This window comes from Phyllobates terribilis, unplaced genomic scaffold (genome assembly GCF_046119375.1).
Source record: "Phyllobates terribilis strain yellow unplaced genomic scaffold, ASM4611937v1 Scaffold_49__1_contigs__length_9717188, whole genome shotgun sequence".
Classification (NCBI taxonomy): Eukaryota; Metazoa; Chordata; class Amphibia; order Anura; family Dendrobatidae; genus Phyllobates; species Phyllobates terribilis.
In genome coordinates this window covers 5,276,828-5,304,683 of record NW_027362809.1, presented here as the reverse complement: position 1 = coordinate 5,304,683, position 27,856 = coordinate 5,276,828, and the positions used below count along the sequence as shown (strand labels likewise).

General features: G+C 45.1%; 1 protein-coding gene across 1 annotated transcript in view; it reads left to right on the top strand.

The window, feature by feature from the left end:
- Positions 1–12,477: 12,477 nt before the first annotated feature.
- The window catches only part of LOC141191676 (uncharacterized), a 67,328-nt gene continuing 51,949 nt past the window's right edge, over positions 12,478–27,856 (top strand). Inside the window, exons 1-7 of the mRNA XM_073661620.1 lie at positions 12,478–12,498; positions 15,027–15,176; positions 15,306–15,485; positions 15,568–15,691; positions 15,775–15,872; positions 16,898–16,988; positions 26,288–27,290. Coding sequence (XP_073517721.1) covers positions 12,478–12,498; positions 15,027–15,176; positions 15,306–15,485; positions 15,568–15,691; positions 15,775–15,872; positions 16,898–16,988; positions 26,288–27,290 — 1,667 coding nt within the window. The remainder of the gene's footprint in view (positions 12,499–15,026; positions 15,177–15,305; positions 15,486–15,567; positions 15,692–15,774; positions 15,873–16,897; positions 16,989–26,287; positions 27,291–27,856) is intronic.

The following is a 27,856-nucleotide window of genomic DNA, read 5'->3' as shown; positions in this document are numbered from 1 at the left end:
ATAGACATGAACACCAGATTCATGGAAAAAGTATACAGACTTTATATACAGTATACAGTATATATACTCCTTCATACCTAACCAAGAGACCAAGAAAAAGCTGGGATAACACGAGTAATAGGAACTTAGGACAATCAGAATGACCATATCTTTAATATCCTCAGAAAACACTAGGGTGTACTTGTAGTCAACCCGGACCTGGGGGTGCTGTGTGATCTACTCACACAATAACTTTCAGAAAGGGTCGGTCAGTTAGGGACCGTTTAGTGCAAGGGGACTTGGTTGGATAGAAGAATCTGCTGTTTCTTTAAATGTGGAGGATATTGTACATAGATTTACATGGTCTCATCCAATTTCATCTCGAGTTCCTCTACAGGTAAAACCTTTTTCCAGAGCTAGAGGGATTATTTCAACTGAAAAACTTCAGGACTTGTATATGTGGCCACATGCACCTGCCCCCTAGATTATGTATGCATGACCAAGAGGCAATCTAGGAGGAGGGTGGGGAGCACTTGGGAGATATACTCCATGGTCTAGACACCCTATTAGTGAGACACATAAACAGTGCACATTGAGGTGAAACCAGAGACCTCTCCATTTGTATCATTGAGTTTAAACCCAATGTGAGAGGAGGTGATCTCAATAGATGTGTCCTCAAAAAGGAAAGTAAGTGAATTTCCAGACTTGATTCATAAACCCCTAAGGGACTCAATAAGCAAATTTCCTGTGCCTGTTTTGTGTGAATACAGTCCCATTCTGGATTACATTTTTGGGTTTTATACTCTAACCATTGCTACTCCGTTCCCTGTAAATGGGGTTCACATATTGTTGTACTTCATCGAGATATCTGAGCTTCTATATCAGAATTATTTCTCATCAGTTATATCCTATATATACTATTTAGTAATTAACAAGTGTGGTGATCCTTGTAGATCTCTAATTATGCAATAGGGGTCAAATTTGACCATTTAGGAATATACTGTGGGCTATCATCATCTCATATTTTGTGTAGTGATGAAATAGATCTACATGCCTATTGCATGATGGGAGAATGTGCAATACTTGTGTGACGATACAGCGTAAAATCTTAATTAGCCAGACGATTAGATTTGTTAATCCAAGACAAATACATTATTGTGTTTTATTAGAGATTGCTGGCTGTGTTTTACTAATGTTCTGCTTGCTCGTCAGTTTATGTACACTAATTTAACTTGTAAAGTGTCCAGTATTCCACTAATCTTATTATTATCTCAGTAGCCTCTAACCATTGTTCAAGAAATTGTCCAGGCCCATTGTGTAAGTGTTGAAAGAAGATCCGGTGGAGCCTTTACCTCAGGGAGTCTCACATGTAGACCCAGTTGATGAGGTCACCTGAGAAAGATACCTCCACTAATACACACTTAGCTTGGGGGGGGGTGGGGGTGAGAGCAGTTCTGCCATTCAGGGGGCTGAGCCCAGAGAAGCAGAAGGGACATGTGTTTCTGTAGCAGTCACACTTGAAACAGAGATTGGAGAAAGACTTTACAAAGAGAATGAGAGACATCCTTCAGGACAGCAGATGGGTTGCATGGCATTATCCAAAGAGGCACAGCGTTCTATTCTAAATGATTCTATTCTAACGGTATCGGCCCTGACTGGAAAGATACAGATCTCCTCCATTTGACCATCAGAGAGACCATGGATACATTTTGGGGAGACCAGGAGAGGACAAAGAAATCACCTGGCCCCATGGATATATTGTTTGGTGTTGGCAGGAGGGACCCACCAGTGTCTTCGCAACTTGTTTTTAGTCTCCCATGATGATGATCTCAGACAGAGGATTTTTCAGAGATGGAATACAGTCCAATACCATATGTGCTCCGGTGTGGAACGCAGACATCCGGGCATACGCAATCGCAGACAATGATCCTAGATATGTTCCGGCATAGAACGCATAACTATGGGAATGCGCAGTCACAGATGCCAGTGGGGCGGTGGCAATCAGTTTATTTGGTGTTTCAGTGTAAAGCACGTCACTTCCCGACATGCACACTAGGGGATGGACATTATCGGACCTCTAGTGCATGAGAAGTAGCGCAGGCGCAGTACATTATTGTTGCCAGACTCCATTCTATATATCCTATGACAATTCACCTCTAGGAATGGGAATGGGTCTCCTAGTCTGGGAGGTGTTTTGGATGAATTGGGATATTTATACATGGACACCTGGCTATTAGGCACACTATGCTGAACATCATGAATTATCATCCCTGTATTAAGCCTCCTGATGAACCTGTTGGGGAAACGCGTTGAGGCGGATTATTGAAACATTCTGTGTACCATACCATTTCCTTTATATATACCTTGATACGTATCTGGTTCTATTTAATGTATCAGTGTATTATATACAGTTGAAACCACAAGTTTACATACACTATATAAAAAGACACATCTGCATGTTTTTCTCAATATCTGACATGAAATCAGAATAAACCTTTCCCGTTTTAGGTCAATTAGGATTATCATAATTTTTAATATTTGCCAAATGCCAAAATAATGAGAGAGAGAGAATGTTTTAAGGCATCTTTATTACTTACTGCAAAGTCAAAAGTTTACATACATTTAATTAGTATTTGGTACCATTGCCGTTAACCCCTTTGTAGCCCAAGGTATACTAATACGTATCTGTGCCCTGGGACTTAAGAGCCTAATACATATTAGTATGTCCTAGCTTTAATGCGGTCCCTCGACCAAAGTCGCGGTGATCGCATTAAATCTCCGGCGCCATCTTACTTCAGGGTATATGGCGCCCTCATCCCGGGGTGTTTGCGCCGCCCCCCCCCCCACCCACACACGATCGCTGTGATTGGCTGTTCAGAATTGAACAGCCAATCACAGCATTTCTCACTGTTTCCGGCAATCAGATTGCTGGAAACAGTGATGTGCAGCCTAGGATCGGTGTTCATAAGAGCATCGATCCTAGGCTGTTGCTAAGAGACCCCAGCCCTCTCCCCAACCCGCTATGATCGGTGTGATCGCCAGTCACATCGATCGCACCGATCATACCGCGACCGTGCGGTGACTGGGCGGTCACGGGGCGGTGACCAGCTTGTGATCTACCTGTCACCGCCCCATGACCCCTTGTGATGTCAGCAGAGGCCCCAGAGAGCTCTGATTGGAGCGATCGTTGATGACATCGATCGCTTCAATCAGAGTACCTGAACACAGGTGAAAAGGCGGTCACAGGGCGGTGACCGGCTTGTCACCTGCCTGTCACCTCCCTGTGACCCCCTGTGATGCTGCCCAGGCCTTAGCCATCTCTGATTGGTGCGATCAATGTCATCATCGATCGCGCCAACCAGAGTGCCTGACCGGGAGGTGACCGGCTGGTGACATACAGAGCGGTCACGTTTGATCACCTCTGTGCTGGGCCTTGTGTTACCACAGGAGCACCTGTGACACCACAAGACCTTCTTCTCACCTGCTCCAGTTGCAGCTGCTCCGGCGTTCTGCTGCGGTCTCCTGGGTCCTGGGTCTCCTGCGTCCTGGGTCTCCTGCTGCTGCAGATCTTGCTCCAGAACCTGCTGCTGAAAGAAGAACAGAGAAGACTTTGGTAAGTCCATCCCTGTTCTCCCCTCATCCACCCCAACCCCCCTCCCCCTTTTTACCCACCCTGCCCCCATTTTTTTATTTTTTGTGCGTTCTGCAGCGGCCGAGCGCTGACCAGTGACTACGTCACTGATCAATGTCGTGCTTGCTGCTTTTCAATTAATTTTTTTCATCCCTGTCAATTCTTTCTCCGCCCCCCCCCCCCCTCACTTTGTACCACCTCTGTGCGTACATCCAGCAGCCACCGAGAGTTGATCGGTGACGCAATTCACTGATCAGCACTCGTGCTCCCTACTTTGCCTTTTTTTCAACTAACCTTTTTTCTTTTCTAGAGGGCGGTCGCGCTGTCCGATTTTGCGCCGTGCTGGGCCACAGAAGCCTGTGACACCACAATCGCCGCTCCTGCTCCAGAAGACATCTTACAGAAGACATCTGATAGACGACATCTGAAAGTCGACAACTGTAAGTAGGATTTTTTGATCCCTTCTCATCCACCCCAATCCCCCTGTCACCCTTCCCATCCCCCTTTCTGCCACCAAGTGCTGATCATCACTTCATCGCTCGACTGTTGTCCGTTTTTGTTTTTTTTTTGCGCTTCCTGCAGCAGCCGAGCGCTGATCAGTGACCACAGATCACTGATCAGCACTCGTGCTCGGTGTTTTACGCAACCTCGTCCTTTGCACCACATCCGCGCGCACACCCAGCAGCTGCCGAGAGTTGATTGGTGACATAGTTCACCTATCCACACTAGTGCTCGCTGTTTGCACCACCTACGGTAGTTCCTTTTTTCTCTTTTTTTTTTCAGAAAAAAAAGTTCACACCAAGCACATTGACACACATACACACACTCTAAATAAAGTACTGACACACAGGCACCACATACATAACTAAAAAAAAAATGTCCCGCTCATCCCAAACTCACTATTCAGCGGAGGAGGAAAATACCCTTTTCTTGCCTCCGACACTGACAGCGAGGGCGAGGATCCCACCTTTCTTTATTTTTCTGACTCCTCATTATCCTCCTCTTCCTCCTCCTCTTCCACTTCCTTCTCAGGTCAAATAAATAGAAAATGAAAAACCAGCACTTATTCCAATCGCATACCTTTGTGCAGTCCAGTGAGCGTCAGTCACAAATAGCCAGGGATCGCTAATCAGCAGGTGCTCTGCCCAAAGAAAGATTTTTCCTTTGATATCCTGTTATCAGACAGAAGGTGGCACTCCAGCCAGCCATTGAATGTGAAGATCCTTTATTCTTTATTCACAATTTTAAAACATGGAGTCGGGAAAGCGGGAGTCCTTCAGGTTCTGCTGAACCGCCACTCAGACGACCCAGGAGAAAAGATGAACCAGTGCCCCCCCCACTACTGACCCCATGTGGATCTCGGCCCCCAAAAATTATGAGCCACTGATTCCTGATTTTGTGGCGGAATCAGGAATCAAGTTTGACACCACCGGCCTCACAGAACTAGACTTTTTCAAAGTCTTTTTCTCTGAGGATCTTGTAAACCTCTTGGTGGGCCAAACTAAATATACACTCATCAATTTTTGGAACAAAACCCCTCTTCATCATTTTCTAACTGGTCTCCTGTAGATGCAGTAGAAATAATGACGTTTTGGGGCCTGGTCTTCATATGGGGATCCTGAAGAAGCCAGAACTTTGGCGATATTGGAGTTTGACGTTTTCTATAACACTCCAGTGTTACAAATGGTCATGACCCGGAAACGTTTTCAGGCCATCCACAAGTTCTTGCATTACATCGATAATGCAAGGTGTCCGGCACGCAATGACCCGAACTTTGATCATCTTTTCAAAGTTCGACCGGTCATCGTCCACTTCAACAACAAGTTTGCTTGGGACATCTGCGTGGATGAGTCCTTAATGGCTTTTATGGAGCGGCTTGGATTCCGGCAGTACCTGCCCAGTAAGAAGGCCAGGTATGGAATCAAGCTGTATAAACTTTGTGAGAGTACCTCAGGGTACACTCACAAGTTTAGCGTTTATGAACGGAAGGACTCTCGGATTGAATCCCCTGAATGCCCCCCTGTTCTGGGAGTGAGTGGGAAAATTGTGTGGGACTTGGTGCACCCACTGCTGGATAAAGGTTATCACTTGTACGTGGATAACTTTTATACCAGTGTCCCTCTCTTCAAGTCCCTCTCTGCACGACGTACCGCAGCCTCCAATACTGTCTGCAAAAATAGAGAGGCCTCCCAAAGATGCTAATTGGGAAGCTGCTCAGAAGGGGTGAGAGCAGTTCCCAATGTTTCGACCAACCTCTGGTGGTCAAGGACAAGAGGGATGTCCTTTTCTTGACCACCATACATGGTGATGGCAGCACCCTCAGCACTGTACAAGGTTCCACTACACAGGTCGTCAAACCAGACTGTGTAGTGGGGTACAACAAGTACATGGGGGGGAGTTGATCTCTCTGATCAAGTCCTCCAGCCGTACAGTAGTACTTTAAGAAAGGCCAAGGTGTGGTACAGGAAGTTGGCCGTGCACATTGTACAGATGGCAATGCACAACGCTTTCCTTCTGTCACAATGTGCAGGCCAGACTTCTACGTTGTACCTTCAGTTCCAGGAGGTAGTTATCAAGGCCCTGATATTTTGCACTGGTGACGGAGCGGGCCCCAGTACTTCCGGAACTGAAGGTCCTAGAATTGTATCAGACCAGCATGTCCCGGGGCAGATACCTTTTTTTCCTCTGTGAGGGAAGTAAAAAAAGAAGTGCTGAGTGTGTTTATAAAAGGTGAATACGCAAGGACACCATTTATCAATGTGACACCTTCCCCGACAAACCTGGCCTGTGCATGAAAAAATGCTTCAAAAGGTACCATACTTCCATGGACTACTAAATTAATTTCTGACGTATGACAACCTGACAAACACTACACAACTGACAGAGTTCGTCAGGTTGTCATACATCAGTTGTGTAGTGTTCGTCAGGTTGTCCTACACAACTGACGTATGACACTACATTATAACATTCACATATCGGGTATCCGTTCCAAAAGGGGGCACTTGTTGGCCATTTCCACTGTTTAGGCACATCAGGGGCTCTGAGAACGTGACATGACGCCCTCAGACCATTCCATCAAAGTCTGCATTCCAAAGTGTCACTCCTTCCCTTCCGAGCCCTGCAGTGCACCCAAACAGTAGTTTTCTCCAACACATGGGGTATCAGCGTACTCGGGAGAAATTGCACAATAACTTTTGGTTTCCAATTTCTCCTGGTACACGTGTGAAAATAAAAAAAAATTGGGGGTTAAACTCAAATTTTAGTGAAAAAGAGTTAAATGTTCATTTTTTCCTTTCACGTTCAATTAATTGCTGTGAAGCACGTGAAGGGTTAATAAAGTTCTTGAATGTGGTTTTGAGCACCTTGAGGGATGTAGTTTTTAGAATGGTGTCACTTTTGGGTATTTTCTGTCATAAAGACCCCTCAAAGTGACTTCAAATGTGATGTGGCCCCTAAAAAATGGTTTTGTAAATTTTATTGTAAAAATGAGAAATCGCTGGTCAACTTTTAACCCTTATAGCTCCCTAACAAAAAAAAAAATTGTTTCCAAAATCGTGCTGATGTAAAGTAGACATATGGGAAATGTTATTTATTAACTATTTTGTGTAACATATCTCTCTGATGTAAGGGCATGAAAATTCAAAGTTTGAAAATTGTGAAATTTTCAAAACTTTCCCCAAATTTCCATTTTTTTTCACAAATAAACGCAAGTGATATAGAAGAAATTTTACCACTGTCATGAAGTACAATATGTCATGAAAAAACAATCTCTTAATCAGGGAGTTCTTACCTCATAAAGTGACAGTGGTCAGAATTGTAAAAATTGGCCTGGTCATTAACGTGCAAACCACCCTGGAAGGTATAGGGGTTAAACTGAATGATTTGGGTCAAGCATTTGGGATATCCTTGCACAAGCTTCTTACATTAGTTCGGTTGGAATTTGGGCCCTTTCCTCCTGACAAAACTGGTGTAACTGATCCAGATTGGAGGTCGCCTTGCTCGCACCTGCCTTTTCAGCTTTGCCCATAAATTTTCAATAGGATTGAGATCAGGGTTTGTGATGGCTACTCCAAAACATTGACTTTGGCAGCCACTTTGTTACCATTTTGGCAGTATGCTTCGGGTCATTGTCCATTTGGAAGACCCTTTTTCGCCCAAGCTTTAACTTCCTGGCTAATGTCTTGAGATGTTGCTTCAGTATTGTCAAATTATATTTTGTTCTCATGATGCCATCTATTTTGTGATGTTCATCAGTCCCTCCTGCAGCAAAACAACTCCACAACATGATGCTGTCACCCCCGTGTTTCACAGTTGGGATGGTGTTCTTAGGCTTCTCAGCTTCTCCCTTTTTCCTCCAAATGTAACAATGGTAATTATGCCCAAATTTTAGTTTAATCAAATCACAGGACATGCCTCCAAAAATTAAGGTATTTGTTCCTGTGTGCATTTGCCAACATTAATATGTCTTTTTTATGTTTCTTTTGGAGTAATGGCTTCTTCCTGGCAGAGTGGCCTTTCAGCCAATGTTGATACAGCACTCGTTTCACTGTGGATATTGACACAGTCATACCAGCTTCCGCCATCATCTTCACAAGGTCGCTTGCTTTTGTCCTTTGGTTGATATGCACATATCAGACCAAAAGCACGTTCATCTCTGGGACACAGAACCCGCCTACTTCCTGAGCGGTATGATGGCTGGACATTCCCATCTTGTTTGTACTTGCGTATATTTGTTTGTACAGATGAACGAGGCACCCTCAGGTATCTTGAAATTGTACCCAAGGACGAGCTGGACTTGTGCAAGTCCACAATTCTCTTCCTGATATCTTGGCTCATGATGCTACACAAAGAAGCAGTGTGTTTCAGGTGTGCATTAAAATACATCCACGGGTGTGTCTCTAAATAACTAAGATGTTGCCAAAAAACCTATTGGAAGCTTCCAAACACATGATATATGTAGCATCGGCATCTCTGGTTCCTGCCCGGCAGAGACGTCGATCCACTCACCACCGCGGCTACAGTCCGGTGCCCCCTGCTCCCTCCCTCTGAAAGGGGCCGCATGCCCCGTCCTAAAAAGTCCCCGGCCAATGGCCAGAAGACTGCCCCTATTTAAGGCACCTCCTCCAAAATGGACGTGCCTGTGCAAAGTTGTGGTTTGTGTTCTAAACACTCTCTCCAGCCCTCAGATCCCAGTGCTGCCTGCCTATCAGCCGTGTCCGCCTGTCAGTCTGCCAGCCAAGCCTGCCCATTTACCTGCATTGTATGTCAGCCATGCTCCTCTCTCGTGCCTGTCGGCTTTGGCTATCAGTCCCGTGGGAGTTGCCTGCTCTCACTCGAGGTCGGTCCCAGTGTGGCACCTGGTCCACCTTCCTGGTCCCTCCTTGGTTCACGGAGTCGATTAAGCCACCGTGTAGCCAGGGTCGGTCCGGTTAGGCACTTAGTTACGCCCCTCTGGTCCCTCCTCGTATCTCAGCACAGAGGTTCCACCACCTGGACCCGTAACAATATGATCATATGGGCAGTCCAGAATTGTTTAAAGGCATAGTAATATTAGTGTATGTAAACTTTTGACTTTGCAGCAAGTAATAATTATGCCTTAAAACATTCTCTCTCATTATTCTGGCATTTAACAAATATTAAAAATTATGGTAATACTAATTGACCTAAAACAGGAAAGGTTTATTCTGATTTCATTTCAGATATTGAGAAAAACATGCATACAGAGAAGGAAATAATTATTTGATCCCTTGCTGTTTTTGTAAGTTTGCCCACTGACAAAGACATGAACAGTCTGTAATTTTAAGGGTAGGTTAATTTTAACATTGAGAGATAGAATATCCAATAAAAATCACATTGTATAAATTAGAAACATTTATTTTCATTTTGTAGTGACAAATAAGTATTTGGTTCCTCTTGCAAACAACACTTAGTACTTGGTGGCAAAACCCTTGTTGGCAAGCACAGCAGTCATACTTTTTTTGTAGTTGATGATGAGGTTTGCGCACATGTAAGGAGGAATTTTGGTCCACTCCTCTTTCTAGATCATCTCTAAATCATTCAGATTTTGAGGCTGTCACTTGGCAACTCGGAGCGTCAACTCCCTCCATAAGTTCTCAATGAGATTAAGGTCTGGAGACTGGCTAGGCCACTCCATGACCTTAATGTGCTTCTTTTTAAGCCACTCCTTTGTTGCCTTGGCTGTATGTTTTGGGTCATTGTCTTGATGGAAGACCCAGCCACGACCCATTTTTAATGTCCTGGCAGAGGGAAAGAGGTTGTCACTCAGGATTTTATGGCACATGGCTTCATCCATTCTCCCATTGATGCGGTGAAGTCGTCCTGTGCCCTTAGCAGAGAAACACCCCCAAAACACCTCCATGCTTGACAGTGGGGACGGTGTTCTTTGGGTCATAGGCAGAATTTCTCTTCCTCCAAACACACCGAGTTGAGTTAATGCCAAGGAGCTCAATTTTTGTCTCATCTGACCACAGCACCTTCTCCCAATAACTCAGAATCATCCAGGTGTTCATTGTGCAGGCCTGTCTGAAGTTTGCCATGTGCCTCCTTGAGCAGGGGGACCTTGCGGGCGCTGCTAGATTTTAAACCTTTAAGGCGTAATGTGTTACCAATGGTTTTCTTGGAGATCATTAACAAGTTCACCTGTGTAGTTTTAGGATGATTTCTCACCTTCCTCATGATCAAGGATACCCCACGAGGTGAGATTTTGAATGGTGCCCCAGATAGATGTCGATTGAGAGTCATTTTGTATTTCTTCCATTTTCTTACTATTGCACCAACAGTTGTCTCCTTCTCACCCAGCATCTTACTTACGGTTTTGTAGCCCATTCCAGCTTTCTGCAGGTCTATGATCTTGTCCCTGACATCCTTAGAAAGCTCGTTGGTCTTGCCCATGTTGTAGAGGTTAGAGTCTGACTGATTGAGTCTGTGGACAGGAGTCTTTTATACATGTGACTATGTTAGACAGCTGTTTTTAATGCAGGTAACGAGTTGATTAGGAGCGTCTAACTGGCCTGTAGGAGCCAGAACTCATAATGGTTTGTAGGGGATCAAATACTTATTTCTCACTGCAAAATGCAAATAAATTTATCTAATTTATACAATGTGATTTTCTTGACTTTTTTTTGGATATTCTATCTGTCAATGTTAAAATTAACCTACCCTTAAAATTATAGACTGTTCATGTCTTTGTCAGTGGGCAAACTTACAAAAACAGCAAGTGATCACAAGGGCTTCTGTGGTACAGTCACCAGTGAGCGGGGTCACCATTGTTGAGGGTGCCAACCTCGTCAGCTAGGCAGTATAAGCTTAGTTTAGGTACAGGATAGGGTTAGGTAGTGACTGTATCAATTATTCAGCAGCATCATTGTTTAGATCTGTTTATATACATCCACAACAAGCCATTCAGCTTGTAATTTTGCTAGTTTTAAGAACATATGTGCTGTTAGTCCAGTTTTTAATGAATATATTTAATAAATGTTTAAGATTTTACTTTAGGGAGGTTTTCCCACAGTACTGCCCCCTACACCCACAATATTGTTTCATCCACTCCACTGACTACCCCAGGGCTGATTAATAAATATTCACTTAGCCCCATTCTTGGTGCAGATACTAATAAATCCAGAACCTTTGAGATTTTTACTACATCGTAGTTGTATAGTTAGAGGCGTATTATCCATAGCGGCAGCCCACCCGGCCACTATTGTGCCCATGAGAAAAACAAGAATTTGAGCTTGGTTTAAATTGGTATACATGCAGCACATAAAAAATGCATGTTTACAATAGACATTAATCAGAAAAAAACTACAAGAAGAAAAATGATCATAAACCCTGCTGTAAAGAAATAAATAAATAAAAAGCAAAAGTGCATTTAAATAAAATAGGGTTCTTAGTAACACTGTATTTGATGATCAAAAATAGCATGAAAGCTACCATGGCAAGGTGAACCTATTCGGGATAGTCCTACTTTGTCTAATATTAAAAACTTTACCATGTGTCAAAGCCTCAAACTTCTGTGTGTGAATCATACGTGAGATCTAATGTGATGGAAGATTACAGTGCAGGGAAGACGGGAAACATTCATATAGACGACCGGTGGTGATGTAGTCAGTGAAGCACTCTGGCTAAATATGTTTCTAGAGCTGTAGCAGAAGATGAAGATGTCATCCTCATCATGAAGTAGTTATTTCTCATGTCACGTGTAATGAATATCTCCTGCAGTATTGATAATGTCCATTCCAGTGTCGGTAAATGAGACGAGAATTAGCTTTATGGAAGATGAGTCTTTGAGAAACGTGTTCAGCTGCAGACTCCGATGAAGAAACTACTTGTTGTCTGTGGCCTAAAATATATAGGTTTTTTTACTAGACGTAAAGAAGAAAACTAAATACCGTATTTTTCGGACTATAAGATGCACTTTTTTCCTCCAAAGTTTTGGAGGAAAATGAAAGGTGCGTCTTATAGTCCGAATGTTGGGGGATGAGGGGGGCATATATATGATGTGTGGGGGGGAGCGGTAGCGGCGGAGGAGTGGGGCACAGGAGGCAGCAGCCGCCTGCTGCAGCCTACACTGTCCCCGCTGCTAAAGAAAATGAATATTCAGTGCTCCCCACGCCCATGGGAGCATAAATGAATATTTAACCTCTCTCTATGCTCATGGTCGTGGAGAGGGGGTGAATATTCATGCCCTTTAATAGTGGGCACTCGCGATCTCCCAGCAGGAGCCGCGCTGCAGCTGTGTGCCGGCTATTAAGGAGCATGAAGTCACTGCTCCTCGCTCACACAGTCCTGGCATGGGGAGCAGTGACTTCCGGCAGCTGATGTCTCCTTGTGAGCCGTGCATGGTAGTGATGGCAGGCGTGGCTCACATGGTAAGATCAGTGGGGCAGACAGGACACAGCGCTGGAGGAGAGAAGAAAGGTGAGTAGGAGTGTTTTATTTTATTTTTTTATGTGCAGCATGATGGGGATTAGGGGGACCATGCATACCAGGATAAGGATGAGGGGGCCATACATACCAGGATAAGGATGAGGGGGCCATACATACCAGGATAAGGATGAGGGGGCCATACATACCAGGATAAGGATGAGGGGGCCATACATACCAGGATAAGGATGAGGGGGCCATACATACCAGGATAAGGATGAGGGGGCCATACATACCAGGATAAGGATGAGGGGGCCATACATAACAGGATAAAGATGAGGGGGCCATACATAACAGGATAAATATGAGGGGGCCATACATAACAGGATAAAGATGAGGGGGCCATACATAACAGGATAAAGATGAGTTGGCCATACATAACAGGATAAAGATGAGGGGGCCATACATAACAGGATAAAGATGAGGGAGCCATACATAACAGGATTAAGATGAGGGAGCCATACATAACAGGATTAAGATGAGGGGGCCATACATAACAGGATTAAGATGAGGGGGCCATACATAACAGGATTAAGATGAGGGGGCCATACATAACAAGATAAGGCTGAGGGGGCCATACATACCAGGATAAGGATGAGGGGGCCATACTTACCAGGATAAGGATGAGGGGGCCATACTTACCAGGATAAGGATGAGGGGCTATACATTCCAGGATAAGGATGAGGGGTGCCATGCATGGCAGGAAAGGAATGGAGGGTGCCATGCATGGCAGGACAGGGATGAGGGGTGCCATGCATATCAGGACAGGGATGAGGGGTGCCATGCATACCAGGACAGGGATGAGGGGGGTGCCATTCATACCAGGACAGGGATGAGGGGGGTGCCATGCATACCAGGACAGGGATGGGGGGTGCCATGCATGCCAGGACAGGGATGGGGGATGCCATGCATGCCAGAATAGGGATGGGGGGTATCATGCATGCCAGGACAGGGATGGAGGGTGCCATGCATGCCAGGACAGGGATGGGGGGTGCCATGCATGCCAGGACAGGGATGGGGGGTGCCATGCATGCCAGGATAGGGATGAGGGGTGCCATGCATACCAGGATGGAGGGGTGCCATGCATACCAGGATGTGGATGGGGGCCACGTATAAAAGGAAGGGGGGCATATATACCAAGATGGGGGATATTGTTAGAATTGGGGGACATTACCCCTATACCAGTGTCAGCAATGTCAACACATTTTTTGCTTACATTTTTTTTTCTATTTTCTTCCTCTAAAACCTAGGTGCATCTTATAGTCCGAAAAATACGGTACTGTAAAATAATATATCTCCTCATATGTTTCTGTGGCATCCCGGTACACGTTCTGCTGCTAAATGAGACAGTTGTAGTGTGATAGTAGACTTGTTCCAGTGTGGGCACTGTGAGTTAGCAGATATAATACATTGCATTGTAAATTGGACTTTCCTGCCATCTACTGGCCAATGTGTGTATATGAAAGTTAAGTGATTCTCCTCACAATAAGCTGCCATAGAAATGGCTGTGAGGAGTCTCCCAGCTCAGGGCTCACACACTGACTGAGCACTGGTACAAATCAGTAGTGGGGGGTTCAAGCTGCCTAATGAAGATACAGGAGACAGACACTATTTCTCACAGAAGAGTTTCCATGCCAGTCCACGCTGGCGGGACATTTTCTCCACAAAATCTCCTTCCCAAAAAGACGACAAGCGTTTTCCAGTCAGGAGAGATAACTTTGTTCGTGTGCTCTCCTGCACGCTGGTTATCCTGTTTGCTTCTAGCCGGGACTAGATCCACGTGGCTGCCACACCACCGACTTTTTGTTTAAACCTACCCCCTGCGAAAGGGAACGGTGGGCTAAAAACTGTGAGCACACCCAGACTTTAGTGTGTTTCCACGGAGAGCCAATCTGTGAAGGTCCCTCCATCAGTGTAATATTTCTTAGACTGCGCATAGCATTTCCTCTACTAGCAAGTGAAGAGGACTCTGCTCCAGCCGCCCTGAGAGGCCATAACCTCGCTTGTCTCATGAGGAGAGAACCATTACTTTCATATGCACAAAATACTGTAAACTTTGCCTTCAAGAGAGACTGTACCCCGTTACCTCCTTCAGTAAAATTGTTATGTTTACAAGTTCACCTGCGTGTCTGGCTGCTTGTGATTGCACAAACATCACGGGCACTCCAAACTTGCACCCAGACACCACAACTACAGGAGTGCCCCCTGGGGGTCCTATACCATCCACAAGTGCCACCTCCCGCTTTTGACAATTTTTGTGGACACTAGGGAAGTGTTTAGGGGTCCAGCGACCCACTTCAACTACTGTGACATCATTATCTGCTGCCTTTGAGACTACATACCCCAGCTGGCCCTTCTGCAACATCTGGCGCCTCCCCAGTGGCCCACCACATTTCCACTTATTATCTCCAGTAATTGTATTATTACACAGGATTTTTATGATGTTACATCGGCTCATCATCTTCTCATTCAGGTCCCTACAATATCGGATCCTCTCAGTGAAGATCTTCTATATAAGAGAATTATCCTTATTGACCCATCAAAGATGGATATGGACAGAGACAAGATGGCAGAGAGGATATTACACCTCACCCTAGAGATCCTCTTCCGGATTACTGGAGAGGTGAGAGATTCTGATGACGTCCCATTACATCATTCTTATCTATGGGAATAACAGATGGACAGAACTGGAGAGGTGAGGACTCTGGAAATGTCTGGAGGGAGATTTATTAATGTGTCTCTCCATAACCAGGATTACACAGTAGTGAAGAAGACCTCTAGTGAGCGCTGTCAGGACCCTGTGTCTGAGGGATGGAAAAGACCCCTGAGCCCAATCACAGGACCTCCATCTCACCCCCTGATACATGAGGACATCAATGACCAGAAGATCCTAGAACTCGCCTACAAGATGATTGAGCTGCTGACTGGAGAGGTGACACTGCTGGGAATGCTGGGACATTATACAGTAACAATATGAAGGGATCGGGGGATGACATTATCATTGTATGTGTCAGGTTCCTTTAAGATGTCAGGATGTCGCTGTCTATTTTTCCATGGAGGAGTGGGAGTATTTAGAAGGACACAAAGATCTGTACAAGGACGTCATGATGGAGGTTCCCCAGCCCCTCACATCACCAGGTAATAGACAGGACTAAATACACACGGCCTATAATTATCTGTATGTAAAGAATGAATTCAGTCCCTGTATGTGTTTCCTCCAGATTTATCCAGTAAGAGAACAACACCAGAGAGATGTCCCCGTCCTCTTCTTCCACAGGACTGTAAACAAGAAGACCCCAATGTTCCTCAGGATCATCAGGTAGATGGAGAGAAGGTGTCATGAGATCTCCCCTATGATGTGTAGACTGCTGTGAAGGTCTTGTGCTCAGTCTTGTTTTATCCACCAGTATTATATGTTTTATACTAGCTATTGAACCCATTCTACGCCCAGGTGGTGAGCATTTTTATTGGTATATGGTCTCCCATGCTGGTATGTGCTGCCCCCCTCTTGGTATTTGTGCTGCCCCCATCCTGTCCCCACCATCCTATCCTGGTACGCATGGCACCCCTCACCCACAAATCCTTGTATGCATGGCACCCCTCACCCCCACATCCTGGTATGCGTGGTACCCCTCACCCCCCAATCCTGGTATGCATGGTCCCCTCACCCTGCAATCCTGGTATGTGTGGTACCCCTCATCCTGGTATGCAAGGTCCCCTCACCCCCCAATCCTGATATGTGTGGCCCCCTCACCCCCCAATCCTGATATTTGTGGCCCCCTCATTCCTTTCACACTGTACACACATACAAAAAAATAAACAGTTATACTCACCTTTCTTCTCTGTGCTCCAGCTCTTCTGCGCCCTGTTCTGCCGGAGGCCGGGGAAGGAGTGTGTCACCGGAGCACTGCGTTGTCTGGCGCCATTTTGCTGAACGCACACTGTAAATGTGTCTTCAGTAAAATGGCGCCGGATAGCACTACGCTCATGCGCCAATCCGACGCCTCACTCCAGCCCCATCTCCGAAGAAGAGAGGCGCTGCAGCAACGCTCCTCCCGATCAGGTAAGTATGGCGCCGGAGATTGTGGTATGTGTTCAGTGCCTACGCATATCGCGATCTCCGGAGCCATACACTCCTCTTACCTGTAACGGCTGGATGCCTGATTCTGTCTGGAGCCAGACTGCGCGTCGCGCATGCGCAGTCTATCGAGGCTTAAGACAGAGATACGCATCCCCGGTTATATTATAGACTATTGTAATGAGAACGGTGGAGATGGCAGGATTAGAGCTGATCATAGATGGGACTTCTCCATCTGTCTTTGACTTTTACAATATTTGTTTCAGGGTGAAGATCTGACCCATATTAATACTACAGAGACATATGTGAGGGGTGATGAGCGGTGTAAAGAGGAGATTCCTACATATGACTACCCAGGTGAGTAGTAACCACTAAATGCAGAGAAGTCACAGATTCTTCTCAGTCACCGGCTGTGGCAGCTTTATCAGTGGTGTAGTCCGGCCGTATCACAATCGTGTGATCATCATTTTGCCTCTAGGCCACAACATTCTCCTCCACCCAAAACTATTCAAATCATTTTGGACATTGAAAGCCCTTTTCTATAGAACTTACAACCTCGACAATCCACCTACCCCCTGGGATTAGGAGACGCTGACCGTGACCTGCGCAGATCTGTAAACTACAAAAAATAAATAAATAAAAAGATTATTATTATTAACTACAAAGCCAAATGACAGCATATGAAGAATGTGCTGACAAGTTAGAAAATCACTTGAAGAAAAATATTATGATGAGCCTGTAAGAGAAAGCGGAGGGTAATGATGGTGTTGGCTTCCTAGATCCCTGATATCTTATTGGATGAATCTACCTTCTCTCCCTTCTGTTCTGCTGAATATGCTCATATGGTTCCTACAAGACCAGGTTCAGTCTTTCTGGCCAAACGTCACTTTTATGATCTACAACATTAAATGTGCAGTGAGGCCAAGTGTGAATTTCTGTACAATAACAGTAGAGTCTCCCTTTATATTGAGTTTTCAATTTCTTCTAAAACCGACTAACTTCAAACAGGATTGTGATAAACTATACAGAAAACATTACACCTGTGCCATGATATATCTCTAAGCTGTGCGTGGCTGATGGCTGTAATATACATTTATTCCTGCCTGCAGGAGATGTGTTGGCTCGAGTCCTGGTTTCATGGATTCACTCCACGTCATAAATTACATTATATTTTCAATCCTAAGGAATTCAGATTACTGCACAATCTCTCCTGAAATTGGGGCGCTAATACTTTCTCTACTCTTCTGGTCAGGACTCATAGTAGCTCCAATGGTCCACCACAAATGAGTGCAACTCCTATTTAGTTTGTAGTTCTCCTCTCATACATATGTTGTTGTTGAGGATGTAACATAGAATAAAAAAATAAGTTATTTTTTCCAGGTTCATTCTGTATGATAGTTTGATTGTGTTTGGATCGGCCGGCCTCACTTATGTGACTCTGTAACTCCTTGGTAGCCTTTAAAAAAAAGGTCTCCATTGACTCTCCCAGATGCCCGAGATCTAAAATTAAGACATTTTCAGCTCTGCACTATTATAAATAGTTCTCTTTAATAAAAGTATATTTTTTTCTTTAATCTCATGTGATAGAAAATATTTATTAGACCTTACAATAATTTAGATTGCCAAGAGCCACCAAGCCGCATACTATAATTACCCCAGAGAGGTTTCACCATTAGTTACTCATTTTTTACTGATGAAGACTCTTGAGTTTGATCATTTCAGGAGATGTGTTATTGTCTATACTCACAGTTTTGCTCATCACCCTTTAACCCCCTCTACATGGATCTGGCGTTACACAGAGACCCCTAGGCTTGGGCCACAGTGTTACCTGCTGTTCTGTGGAGTGAGATGGGATGAAGAATAGTCAGGTATTCGGGTCAGAACCAGGAGAGCAGAGAAAATACAAAATCAGAAGACACAAGAGTAGTCAGTAAACGGGCCGAGGTCACAACAGGAAACAAATACACAAGCCGGGAGCTGAGCACAGAGGACTGACCCAGAGGAGAACAAGGCTGTATCTGGCAGCTTCCAGCAATATGCTTCCAGCTTTAGTAGGGTGCGGTGCTCTCCAGTTGGCTGAAGCAGGGAGCAGATTACTCCAGCTGGACAGCACACACCCATACTGCCAGACTGGATGGTACTACAGGTCCCAGGCACCCTAATCTTAGTGGCTGGACAGAGCCTTCGCCATACAGAGCTTCTGGTTCTGACGTCTCCTCCATCACCAGCGCCGCCTGCAGGATGAATAAGGCGGCTTCTGGTGAGAGAAGCAGACGTCGGGGAGCAGATCCCAGAGGAGATGGGACCCACCATTTGCAGAAGCCCTAATATGACGTAATAACAGAAAACCAGAGCAGTAATAATCTTTATTTTCTTTATATATATATATATATATATATAGCGCCAACATATTCCTCAGCGATTTACATACATTATCATCGCTGTCCCCATTGGGGCTCACAATCTAAATTCCCTATCAGTAGTATGTCTTTGAAGTGTGGGAGGAAACCAGAGAAACACGGGGAGAACATACAAACTCCTTGCAGATGTTGTCCTTGGTGGCATTTGAGCCCAGGACCCCAGGCTGCAGTACTAAGCAGGGCAGCACAGTGAAATCCACATAAAGTGACTCCATTGCTCCATTGTGTAATTTTTAACCCTCAGGGAATTAATCTAAAGGGGTAGTGACTATTTTGATTCTACTGGCACTTTCCGGATATTAGAATGCAGTGGATGTTGGAGAGTGAAAATTGCAATTATGCCATTTTATTGCCCAACACATAGTGCCCAGATTGTGCTCCAGGAGACACACACCGTAAATTAAGTGGGTTCTTCTCACTATAGTAATGTCAAATACATAGATGCTAAATGTGGTTTGGGCGCACTGCAAGGCTCAGAAGCAAGGGGGAGATTTGACTTTGGGAGATCGGATATTGCTGGATTGGGTTATGGAAGCCATGTTGCTTTTCAAGAGCCTTTATGGAAACCTCTGTTTTTTTTCCCTTTTTCACCACCTGAGAGAGGGTATCCGCCCACCAAGGGTACACGCGGGAGTGCAGTGGTATTATGCACCCTGTGGCTAAGCGCGCTGGCAAGTGGGACTTCCGGGGTTGTGCACATGCAGGGCACGTGTCAAGAGGTTCCGAGGCGCCCTGCTAACGTAGCGTGCCGGGACCAGGACTACACACACGCAGAGCGCATGTTAGTTTCCGGCGCACCCTGCTGACGTTGCGCGCCGGAATGCTGGTCCATGGGGCTGCGCACACGCAGGGCGTGTGTCAGGAAGTGAAGCGCCCTGCGGCAAGAGCCGCAGTCACCAGAGCAGAAGCAGCAGAAGCCACCAAAGCAGCCTCAGCAGCAACAGCAGCTCCATCAAGGCCACAGCAGTGTCAGTCAGACAAGCGGCAGCAAGACCAGCCAGAGGAGCAGGGCAGGTCGCGAGTCCACCACCTCCAGCCGGGAGCGATCATATGAATTGATCCAGCCTCAATCTCCGGTACCCTGAACGGCAGAGTAGTGAGTGATCTATGTGAAAGTTCACCATAGTAGATGGGTCCCTTTTTTCTATGTATTTTTTCTACTAGGAAAAACCCAAAAAGTGTAGTGCCAAGAGGAATAACATGGAGTGTGCGCTGTGCAGGGTTAATTTTCCCAACACTTATACTAAAAAGCTTAGCCCGAGTTGTATCCAAGAAACCATATCAGAGGAAACACCTAATTTTGCTATGGATTTAAAATCTTTAATCCAGACGGAGGTTAGGGACTCCCTAAAGACGTTGGTTATACGTAAAAAGAGTAGGAAGCTGAGATGTCATACATCAGACTCAGAAATTCTGTAGTATTCCAGGGCAAGGGGAAGTCTGTTTCCTCTCCTACCTACTCGTCATCCTCATCATCATCATCTTCCTCAGATAGCAATACAGGACGTAGGCCATGTTTTCCAGTGCAAACCACGGATAAGCTGATTAAAGCCATCAGAACAACTATGGGCATAGCCGATACCAAGACCCCTAGTACTGTTCAGGACATCATGATTGGGGGTCTGGATCAGAAGAAGAGGCGCACATTCCCTGTCAATGAGAGGATCGTTTATCGACAGGGAATAGAAAAGACCTGATGGGAGAGGGCAGTTACCATCACCTTCAAAGAGAAGATACCCGTTTGAGGAAGAAGAATCAACCAGGTGAGATAAAACCCCAAAAATTGACGTGACAGTATCAAAATTCTCTAAAAAAAATCCACCCTGCCGTTTGAGGATTTAGGAGCTTTCAAGGATCCTCTTGATAAAAAAAGCGGAAACCTTATTAAAACAAACCTGGGAGGGACCAGCGGGAGCATTGAAACCGGAAGTCGCAGCCACTTGCACAGCCAGGTCAATGATGGTCTGGTTTCAGCATCTAGAAGACCAGATTAAAGGGGACATTCCAAGGGAAAAAATCCTGGCCAGTCTTCCGCTAATGCAGGGGGCGGCTGCTTTCCTCGCGGACGCGTCGGCAGATTCAGTAAGGCTGGCCGCCAGATCAGCGAATTTATCCATCGCAGCTCGCAGAGCTCTGTGGCTCAAGAGCTGGTCAGGTGATGTACAGTCTAAGATGAAACTGTTCAATCCCGTGTGAAGGGGAGTTTCTTTTTGGCAAAGCTCTGGATGACATACTGGATAAAGCCAGATAAGAAACACAGGTTTTCCAGTGTGTTGATGCCTCAGTACAAGACTTCCTTTTGTAAAAGGAGGTATAGCATAGGTAAATTTTTCAGAGACCAGGGCAGATGGAAGGACAAGGAGTGAAGGCTTCATGTTCGGAGGTCCTTCCTCTGAGAACAGAAAAACCCCTAAGTGATGGGCCTCCCCAGGTAGGAGGAAGACTGTCCCACTTCCTGCCTACCTGGGAAAAAATTACATCCAGTGCCTGGATATTAGGGATTATAAAGACAGGACTGAGACTGGAATTCAGATCCATTCCCCTGCAGACCTTTCGTCTCCCAGGAGGCCCAGAGATTTCGTCTCCCAGGAGGCCCAGAGAGCAAACATCCCTGGAGCAAGAGGTATTAAAACCAGTGGAAAAGAAGGTTCTGAGAGAGACTGATAAGCAAGCAGGGGAAAGGATTCTATTCGCCCCTGTTTCTGATAAAGAAGCCGGATGGCTCCTTTAGAACCATAATCAACTTGAAGGGCCTAAACAACTTTCTAATCTACAGACCCTTCAAAATGGAATCTATAATATTAGCCATAAAGGTGTTGTTCCCGGGTTGTTATGAGTGTCCTCGACCTGAAGGACGCCTATTACCACTTCCCAATCCATACAGGATACCAGCAGTATCTGAGAGTAGCTGTATATATCATCAATCGTGTGAGGCAATTTCAGTTCACAGCTCTGCCCTTTGGCCTCTCCATGGCGCCGAGAATCTTTACGAAGATCATTCTGGAGGTCATGGCGCATGACCTCCAGAATGTCCCTTATCTGGACGACTTCCTGGTAGTATGCAGATCAAGAGAGCATTGAAAACTCACATTGACAAGAGTCAGAGTCAGCCTGATCAATCTTGGATGGATACTGAATCTAGAGAAGTCAAGCCTGGAGCGTCGGAAGGTTCCGTCTTTTTTAGGGCTTATCTTGGACTCAGAGGGATAGACTTGTCTGCTACCAGAAGACAAGAAAAACAGAATTATGTCCTTAGACTAAGGAGTAGTCAGGAATCCATCCATGACCCTAAGGAAAGCAATGTCTCTTTTAGGTACAATGACATCATGTATCCCAGCAGTCCAGTGGGCTCAGATACACTCCCGATATCTGCAGCAAGATATCCTAGCAGCGGAGAAACAACTCAGGGGGACACTTGGACAGGAAGATGACACTTTCCAATACAGCCATCAGCTCAATCGCATGGTGGCTGGATCGGGAGAACCTGTCACAGAGAGTTCCCTGGTCGTATCAGGTCAGGGACATAATTACAGCGGACTCAAGCTCAGATGACTGGGAGCACATCTGGGAGATCGTGTAATACAAGGAATCTGGTCGGACAGTGAGAAAGCCTTCTCAAAACATGAAGTAGCTGTCGGCGATAAAGAATGCAGTGATGAAGTTCAGTTCCCAACTACAGGGACAACATATCCTAATTATGTCAGACAACAGTACAACAGTCGCTTATGTAAATCATCAGGGGGGCACGAGATCCCGACCTCTCCTGTTAGTGAAAGAGCAGATTCTGTAGTTTGCAGAACAACATCAATTTATGCTCTCGGCTCTGCATATAAGAGGCAAAGAAAACTAAAGATCAGATTTTCTGAGTCAGAATATACTGAATCAGGGCGAATGGGAGCTGAATCCAACAGTATTCCAGCAAATTGTGGATCGCTGGGGTCAATCAGAAATAGATCTTTTCGCAAACAAACGAAACAGAAAAACAAGGATCTTCTGCTCCTTAAATCCAAAAGAAAGACCCTATGCATTAGATGCATTACAAATACCCTGGAGCTTTGGCCTAGCCTATGCTTTCCCCCCACTAATGTTAATGCCAACGATTTTGAGGAAGATCCGAGAGGAGCAGGCAAGGGTCATACTAATCGCCCCATTCTGGCCCAAGAGACCCTGGTTCACCTGGATAAAGAGGATGTCCCAGTCAGATCCATGGGTCCTTCCAGATACTCCAGATCTCCTCAAGCAAGGCCCAAGCTTCCATCATCAGAGGTTGGGCATTTGATGGCCTGGAGTTTGAAAGGTCGTTACTAATCCAGGAAGGTTTTCCCTAGGTCTAGTAACTACTCTGCTCAAAAGCAGTGTGACGACTAAGATCTATTGTAGGACATGGTCAAAATTCCTATCTATTTCGGCGCAGTCAGCTAAGGTTAAAATTCCTATAAAGCTATTCTGGAATTTCTTCAAAGGGTCTTAGATATGGGGTTGGCTACCAGTACCCTTTAGGTGCAAGTATCAGCGCTTAGAGCTTTATATAACTATAATTTGGCAGCAGATAGATGGGTTATCAGGTTTAAAAAGGCGTGCAATAGATCCAGACCTATTGCTACCCCGAGAATGCCTCCCTGGGATCTAAACCTGGTCCTGGAAGCCCTGACTAAGTCTCCTTTTTGAGCACTTAGGAAGCGTGACAGAAAGAACTCTCACTCTGAACACAGTGATACTGATAGCGCTAACATCAGCCCGTAGAGTTAGTGACTTACAAGCTCTGTCAGTAAATCATCCTTTTACACAGGTCACTGTAGATGGAGTTACATTAATACCAGACCCAGCCTATTTTCCGAAGGTGGCCTCCAAATTCCACAGAACACAGGAGATCATTCTCCCCTCATTGTATCCTAACCCAACAGATTTAGGGGAACAGAGGCTTCATACTCTAGATGTTAGACTGGTTTTGGTTCAGTATTTGGAGGTAACAAGGCCTTGGAGAAGTGATGCCTTATTTGTCTCCTTCCAGGGAGCTTAAAGTTACAAGGGGAACTATAGTTAGCTGGATCAGGGACGCCGTTAGCTTAGCATATTTCCCTAGTAATGTGCCAGTTTCAGAGAACCTGAAGGGCCATTCCACAGAGCTGGTGCAGCCTCCTGGGCTGAGAAGGCAGAAGTGTCCATTGATAACATATGTAAGGCAGCAACATGGTAATCTCCTTCTACCTTTTATAACCATTACCGGCTTGATCTTTCTTCATCTGCTGATCTATCCTTTGGGAGAAAGGTGTTGCAAGTGGTGATCCATCCCTAAGGTGTCTGTTCTATATAAATCTCTCAGGTGGTGCTATCATAGGAGAAGGGGAAAAAAATCATAGTTACCTACCGGTAACGGGATTTTACAGAGCCCATAACAGCACCCTTATATGCCCCCCCTTTTTTTATCACTTATGGTGTTCTCTATATATGGGTGTATAGTGAGAAATGTTTTATTGGTGGTAGTTGTGTACTAACAGACTGTCTGGAGGTTCTCTCATGCTCTAAAACAAAACTGATGTGGAGGAGAGGTACCGCCTTTTTTATTCAGCAGGTTTCCTGTCCTGGGTGGGCGGATACCATCTCTCAGGTGGTGCTATCATGGGCTCTGTAAAATCCTGTTACCGGTAACTATGATTTTTTTTCCATTTACAGACGATGGACCTGAGTGGGGCTTGTTGTTTGTGAGATGAGTAGAAGTTTTAATTGGTATTATTGTTGCCTACATAACTTGGTGGCTTTTTATTCCATATTTGGGAGGCAGAATGAACAAACAGTTGAAAACCACGCTCTACTGGTTCATCCTATGAGGTTTTCTATTAGATTTTGAAATGTCAGTGTCTTGGTGAATAATTAATTCAATGTATTTTTCGGACTATAAGACGCACTTTTTTCCTCCTTTTTTTCTCCTATGCCCGCTGTTAAAGGGCATGAATATTCAACCTCTCTCCACGCCCATGGGCATGGGGAAGGGGTGAATATTCATTCCCTTTAATGAGCGGGCACAGGAGATAGCCAGCAGCCGCAGCGCGGTTCCGCTATGTGCCGGCTATGAAGGAGAGTGAATTCACTGCTCCCCGTGCACACAGTCCCGGCGTGGGAAGCAGTGACTTCCAGCAGCTAATCTCTCCTTGTGAGCCGTGCATGGCAGTGACGTCATGCACGGCTCACATGGAGAGATCAGTGCAGGCAGACAGGACGCAGCGCTGGAGGAGAGAGAAGAGAGGTGAGTAGGAGTGTTTATTTTTTTTTAATGTGCAGCATGATGGGGATTAGGGGTGCCATGCATATTTGGGCAGGGATTAAGGGTGCCATGCATACCTGGACAGGGATTGGGGGTGCCATGCATACCAGGACAGGGATGAGGGGTGCCATGCATACCAGGACAGGGATGAGGGGTGCCATGCATACCAGGACAGGGATGAGGGGTGCCATGCATACCAGGACAGGGATGAGGGGTGCCATGCATACCAGGATAGGGATTAGGGGTGCCATGCATACCAGGACAGGGATGAGGGGTTCCATGCATACTAGGACAGGGATGAGGGGTGCCATGCATGCCAAGACAGGGATGAGGGGTGCCATGCATACCAGGACAGGGATGAGGGGTGCCATGCATACCAGGACCGGGATGAAGGGTGCCATGCATACCAGGATAGGGATGATGGGTGCCATGCATACCAGGATAGGGATGATGGGTGCCATGCATACCAGGACAGGGATGAGGGGTGCCTTGCATACCAGGACAGGGATGAGGGGTACCATGCATACTAGGACAGGGATGAGGGGTGCCATGCATATCAGGATAGGGATGAGGGGTGCCATGCATACCAGGATAAGGATGAGGGGTGCCATGCATACCAGGATGGAGGGATGCCAGGCATACCAGGATGGGGATGGGGACCACGTATAAAAGGAAGGGGCGGCATATATACCAGGATGGGGGATATTGTCAGAATTGGGGGACATTACCCCTGTACCAGTGTCAGCAGAAGACCCCCCTCCCCCTTAAAAGTGCATCATGACCACATTTTATGCTTAAATTTTTATTTTTTTATTTTCCTCCTCTAAAACCTAGGTGCGTCTTATGGTCCGTTGCGTCTTATAGTCCGAAAAATACGGTACATAACTTGCCATTATTATAGACAGTTTAAGTAGAAATGTAAAAAAATAAAATCCAAGGATATTTTATTGAAAAATAATAGATTTTTATCTTAGCAGATAACTGTACCTGGAGATCAGAGGTAATGCTGACATCTTCAATTTTTAAATCAGAAGATCTTGAGATCCCACAGGATACAATTGAATTGAATGCCATTACTCCAGATATACCATCATCTCTTCACAGCAAAGATTTGTCATCTGATCCTTTGAAACAGGTCCTGTCTTCTGATTCATTACCAACTACTAAGGAAAATTATAGTCACAAATTAAGCATTAAAAAACAAACTGCTCCTAAAGCAAAGAAGACATTTTTAGAATATGGAAATAGTTTTCCTCTCGAAAAATCTTTTCCTAACCATCAAAAAATTCACACAGCCGAGAATAGATTTTCTTGTTCCAAGTGTAGGAAATATTTTAACAAGAAATCAGATCTTGTTAAACACCAGGGAACCCACACAGGGGAGAAGCCTTTTTCATGTTCAGAATGTGGGAAATGTTTTACACGAAAAGCAGCTCTTAATAAACATCAGAGAAGTCACACAGGGGAGAAGCCTTTTTCATGTTCAGAATGTGGTAAACATTTTAAACAGAAATACGGTCTTGTTATACACCAGATAACTCATACAGAGGAGAAGCCTTTTTCATGTTCAGAATGTGGGAAATATTTTACACGAAAAGCAACTCTTAATAAACATCAGAGAAGTCACACAGGGGAGAAGCCTTTTTCATGTTCAGAATGTGGTAAACATTTTAAACAGAAATACAGTTTTGTTATACACCAGAGAACTCACACAGGGGAGAAGCCTTTTTCATGTTCAGAATGTGGTAAACATTTTATACAGAAATACAGTCTTGTTATACACCAGAGAACTCACACAGGGGATAAGCCTTTTTCATGTTCAGAATGTGGTAAACATTTTAAACAGAAATGCAATCTTGTTGAACACTACAGAACTCACACAGGGGAGAAGCCTTTTTCATGTTCAGAATGTGGGAAATATTTTACGCGGAAAGCAACTCTTAATAAACATCAGAGAAGTCACACAGGGGAGAAGCCTTTTTCAAAATTCAATTTTTATTGAAAGGTTAAATAATTTTCAATTACAAAAATACAAAAAAAAAGAGAATAACCAGGACAATATCTGCATCAGTATATCATAGAATATAAGTATAATGTCCAATAAAACATCAAGTTATAGGAAGAAAAGGGAAGGCTGGGAACATTTTAGGCCATCAGTATTACAATTATTACTAAAATCCAATGGAAACCATACGTAGTGCAGCCAGGCAAGAACCAATGCAGAGCACAATCCGGACAGAGAAGAAACGCACCAGAGAAAAGGTTGGGTCACATCAGTGTGATGTAAGACGGTAGGCATCGGATTCCTGGAATTCAATCCAGTCTCTCCAAGTCTCACAGTATCTATCACAACCAGTGGGGGATCGGGCAATCAAATGTTCCATCCTATTTAGAAGAGCTATGTCACAGAACCACTCCTCCAGAGTAGGTGGAGAAGTACTTTTCCAGTGACGAGGAATGATATTCTTAGCAGCCTGTATAAGGTAGCTTACTAAAGACCTTTTGTATTTGGTGAGACTAGTTGGGATCATAAAGAGCAAAAG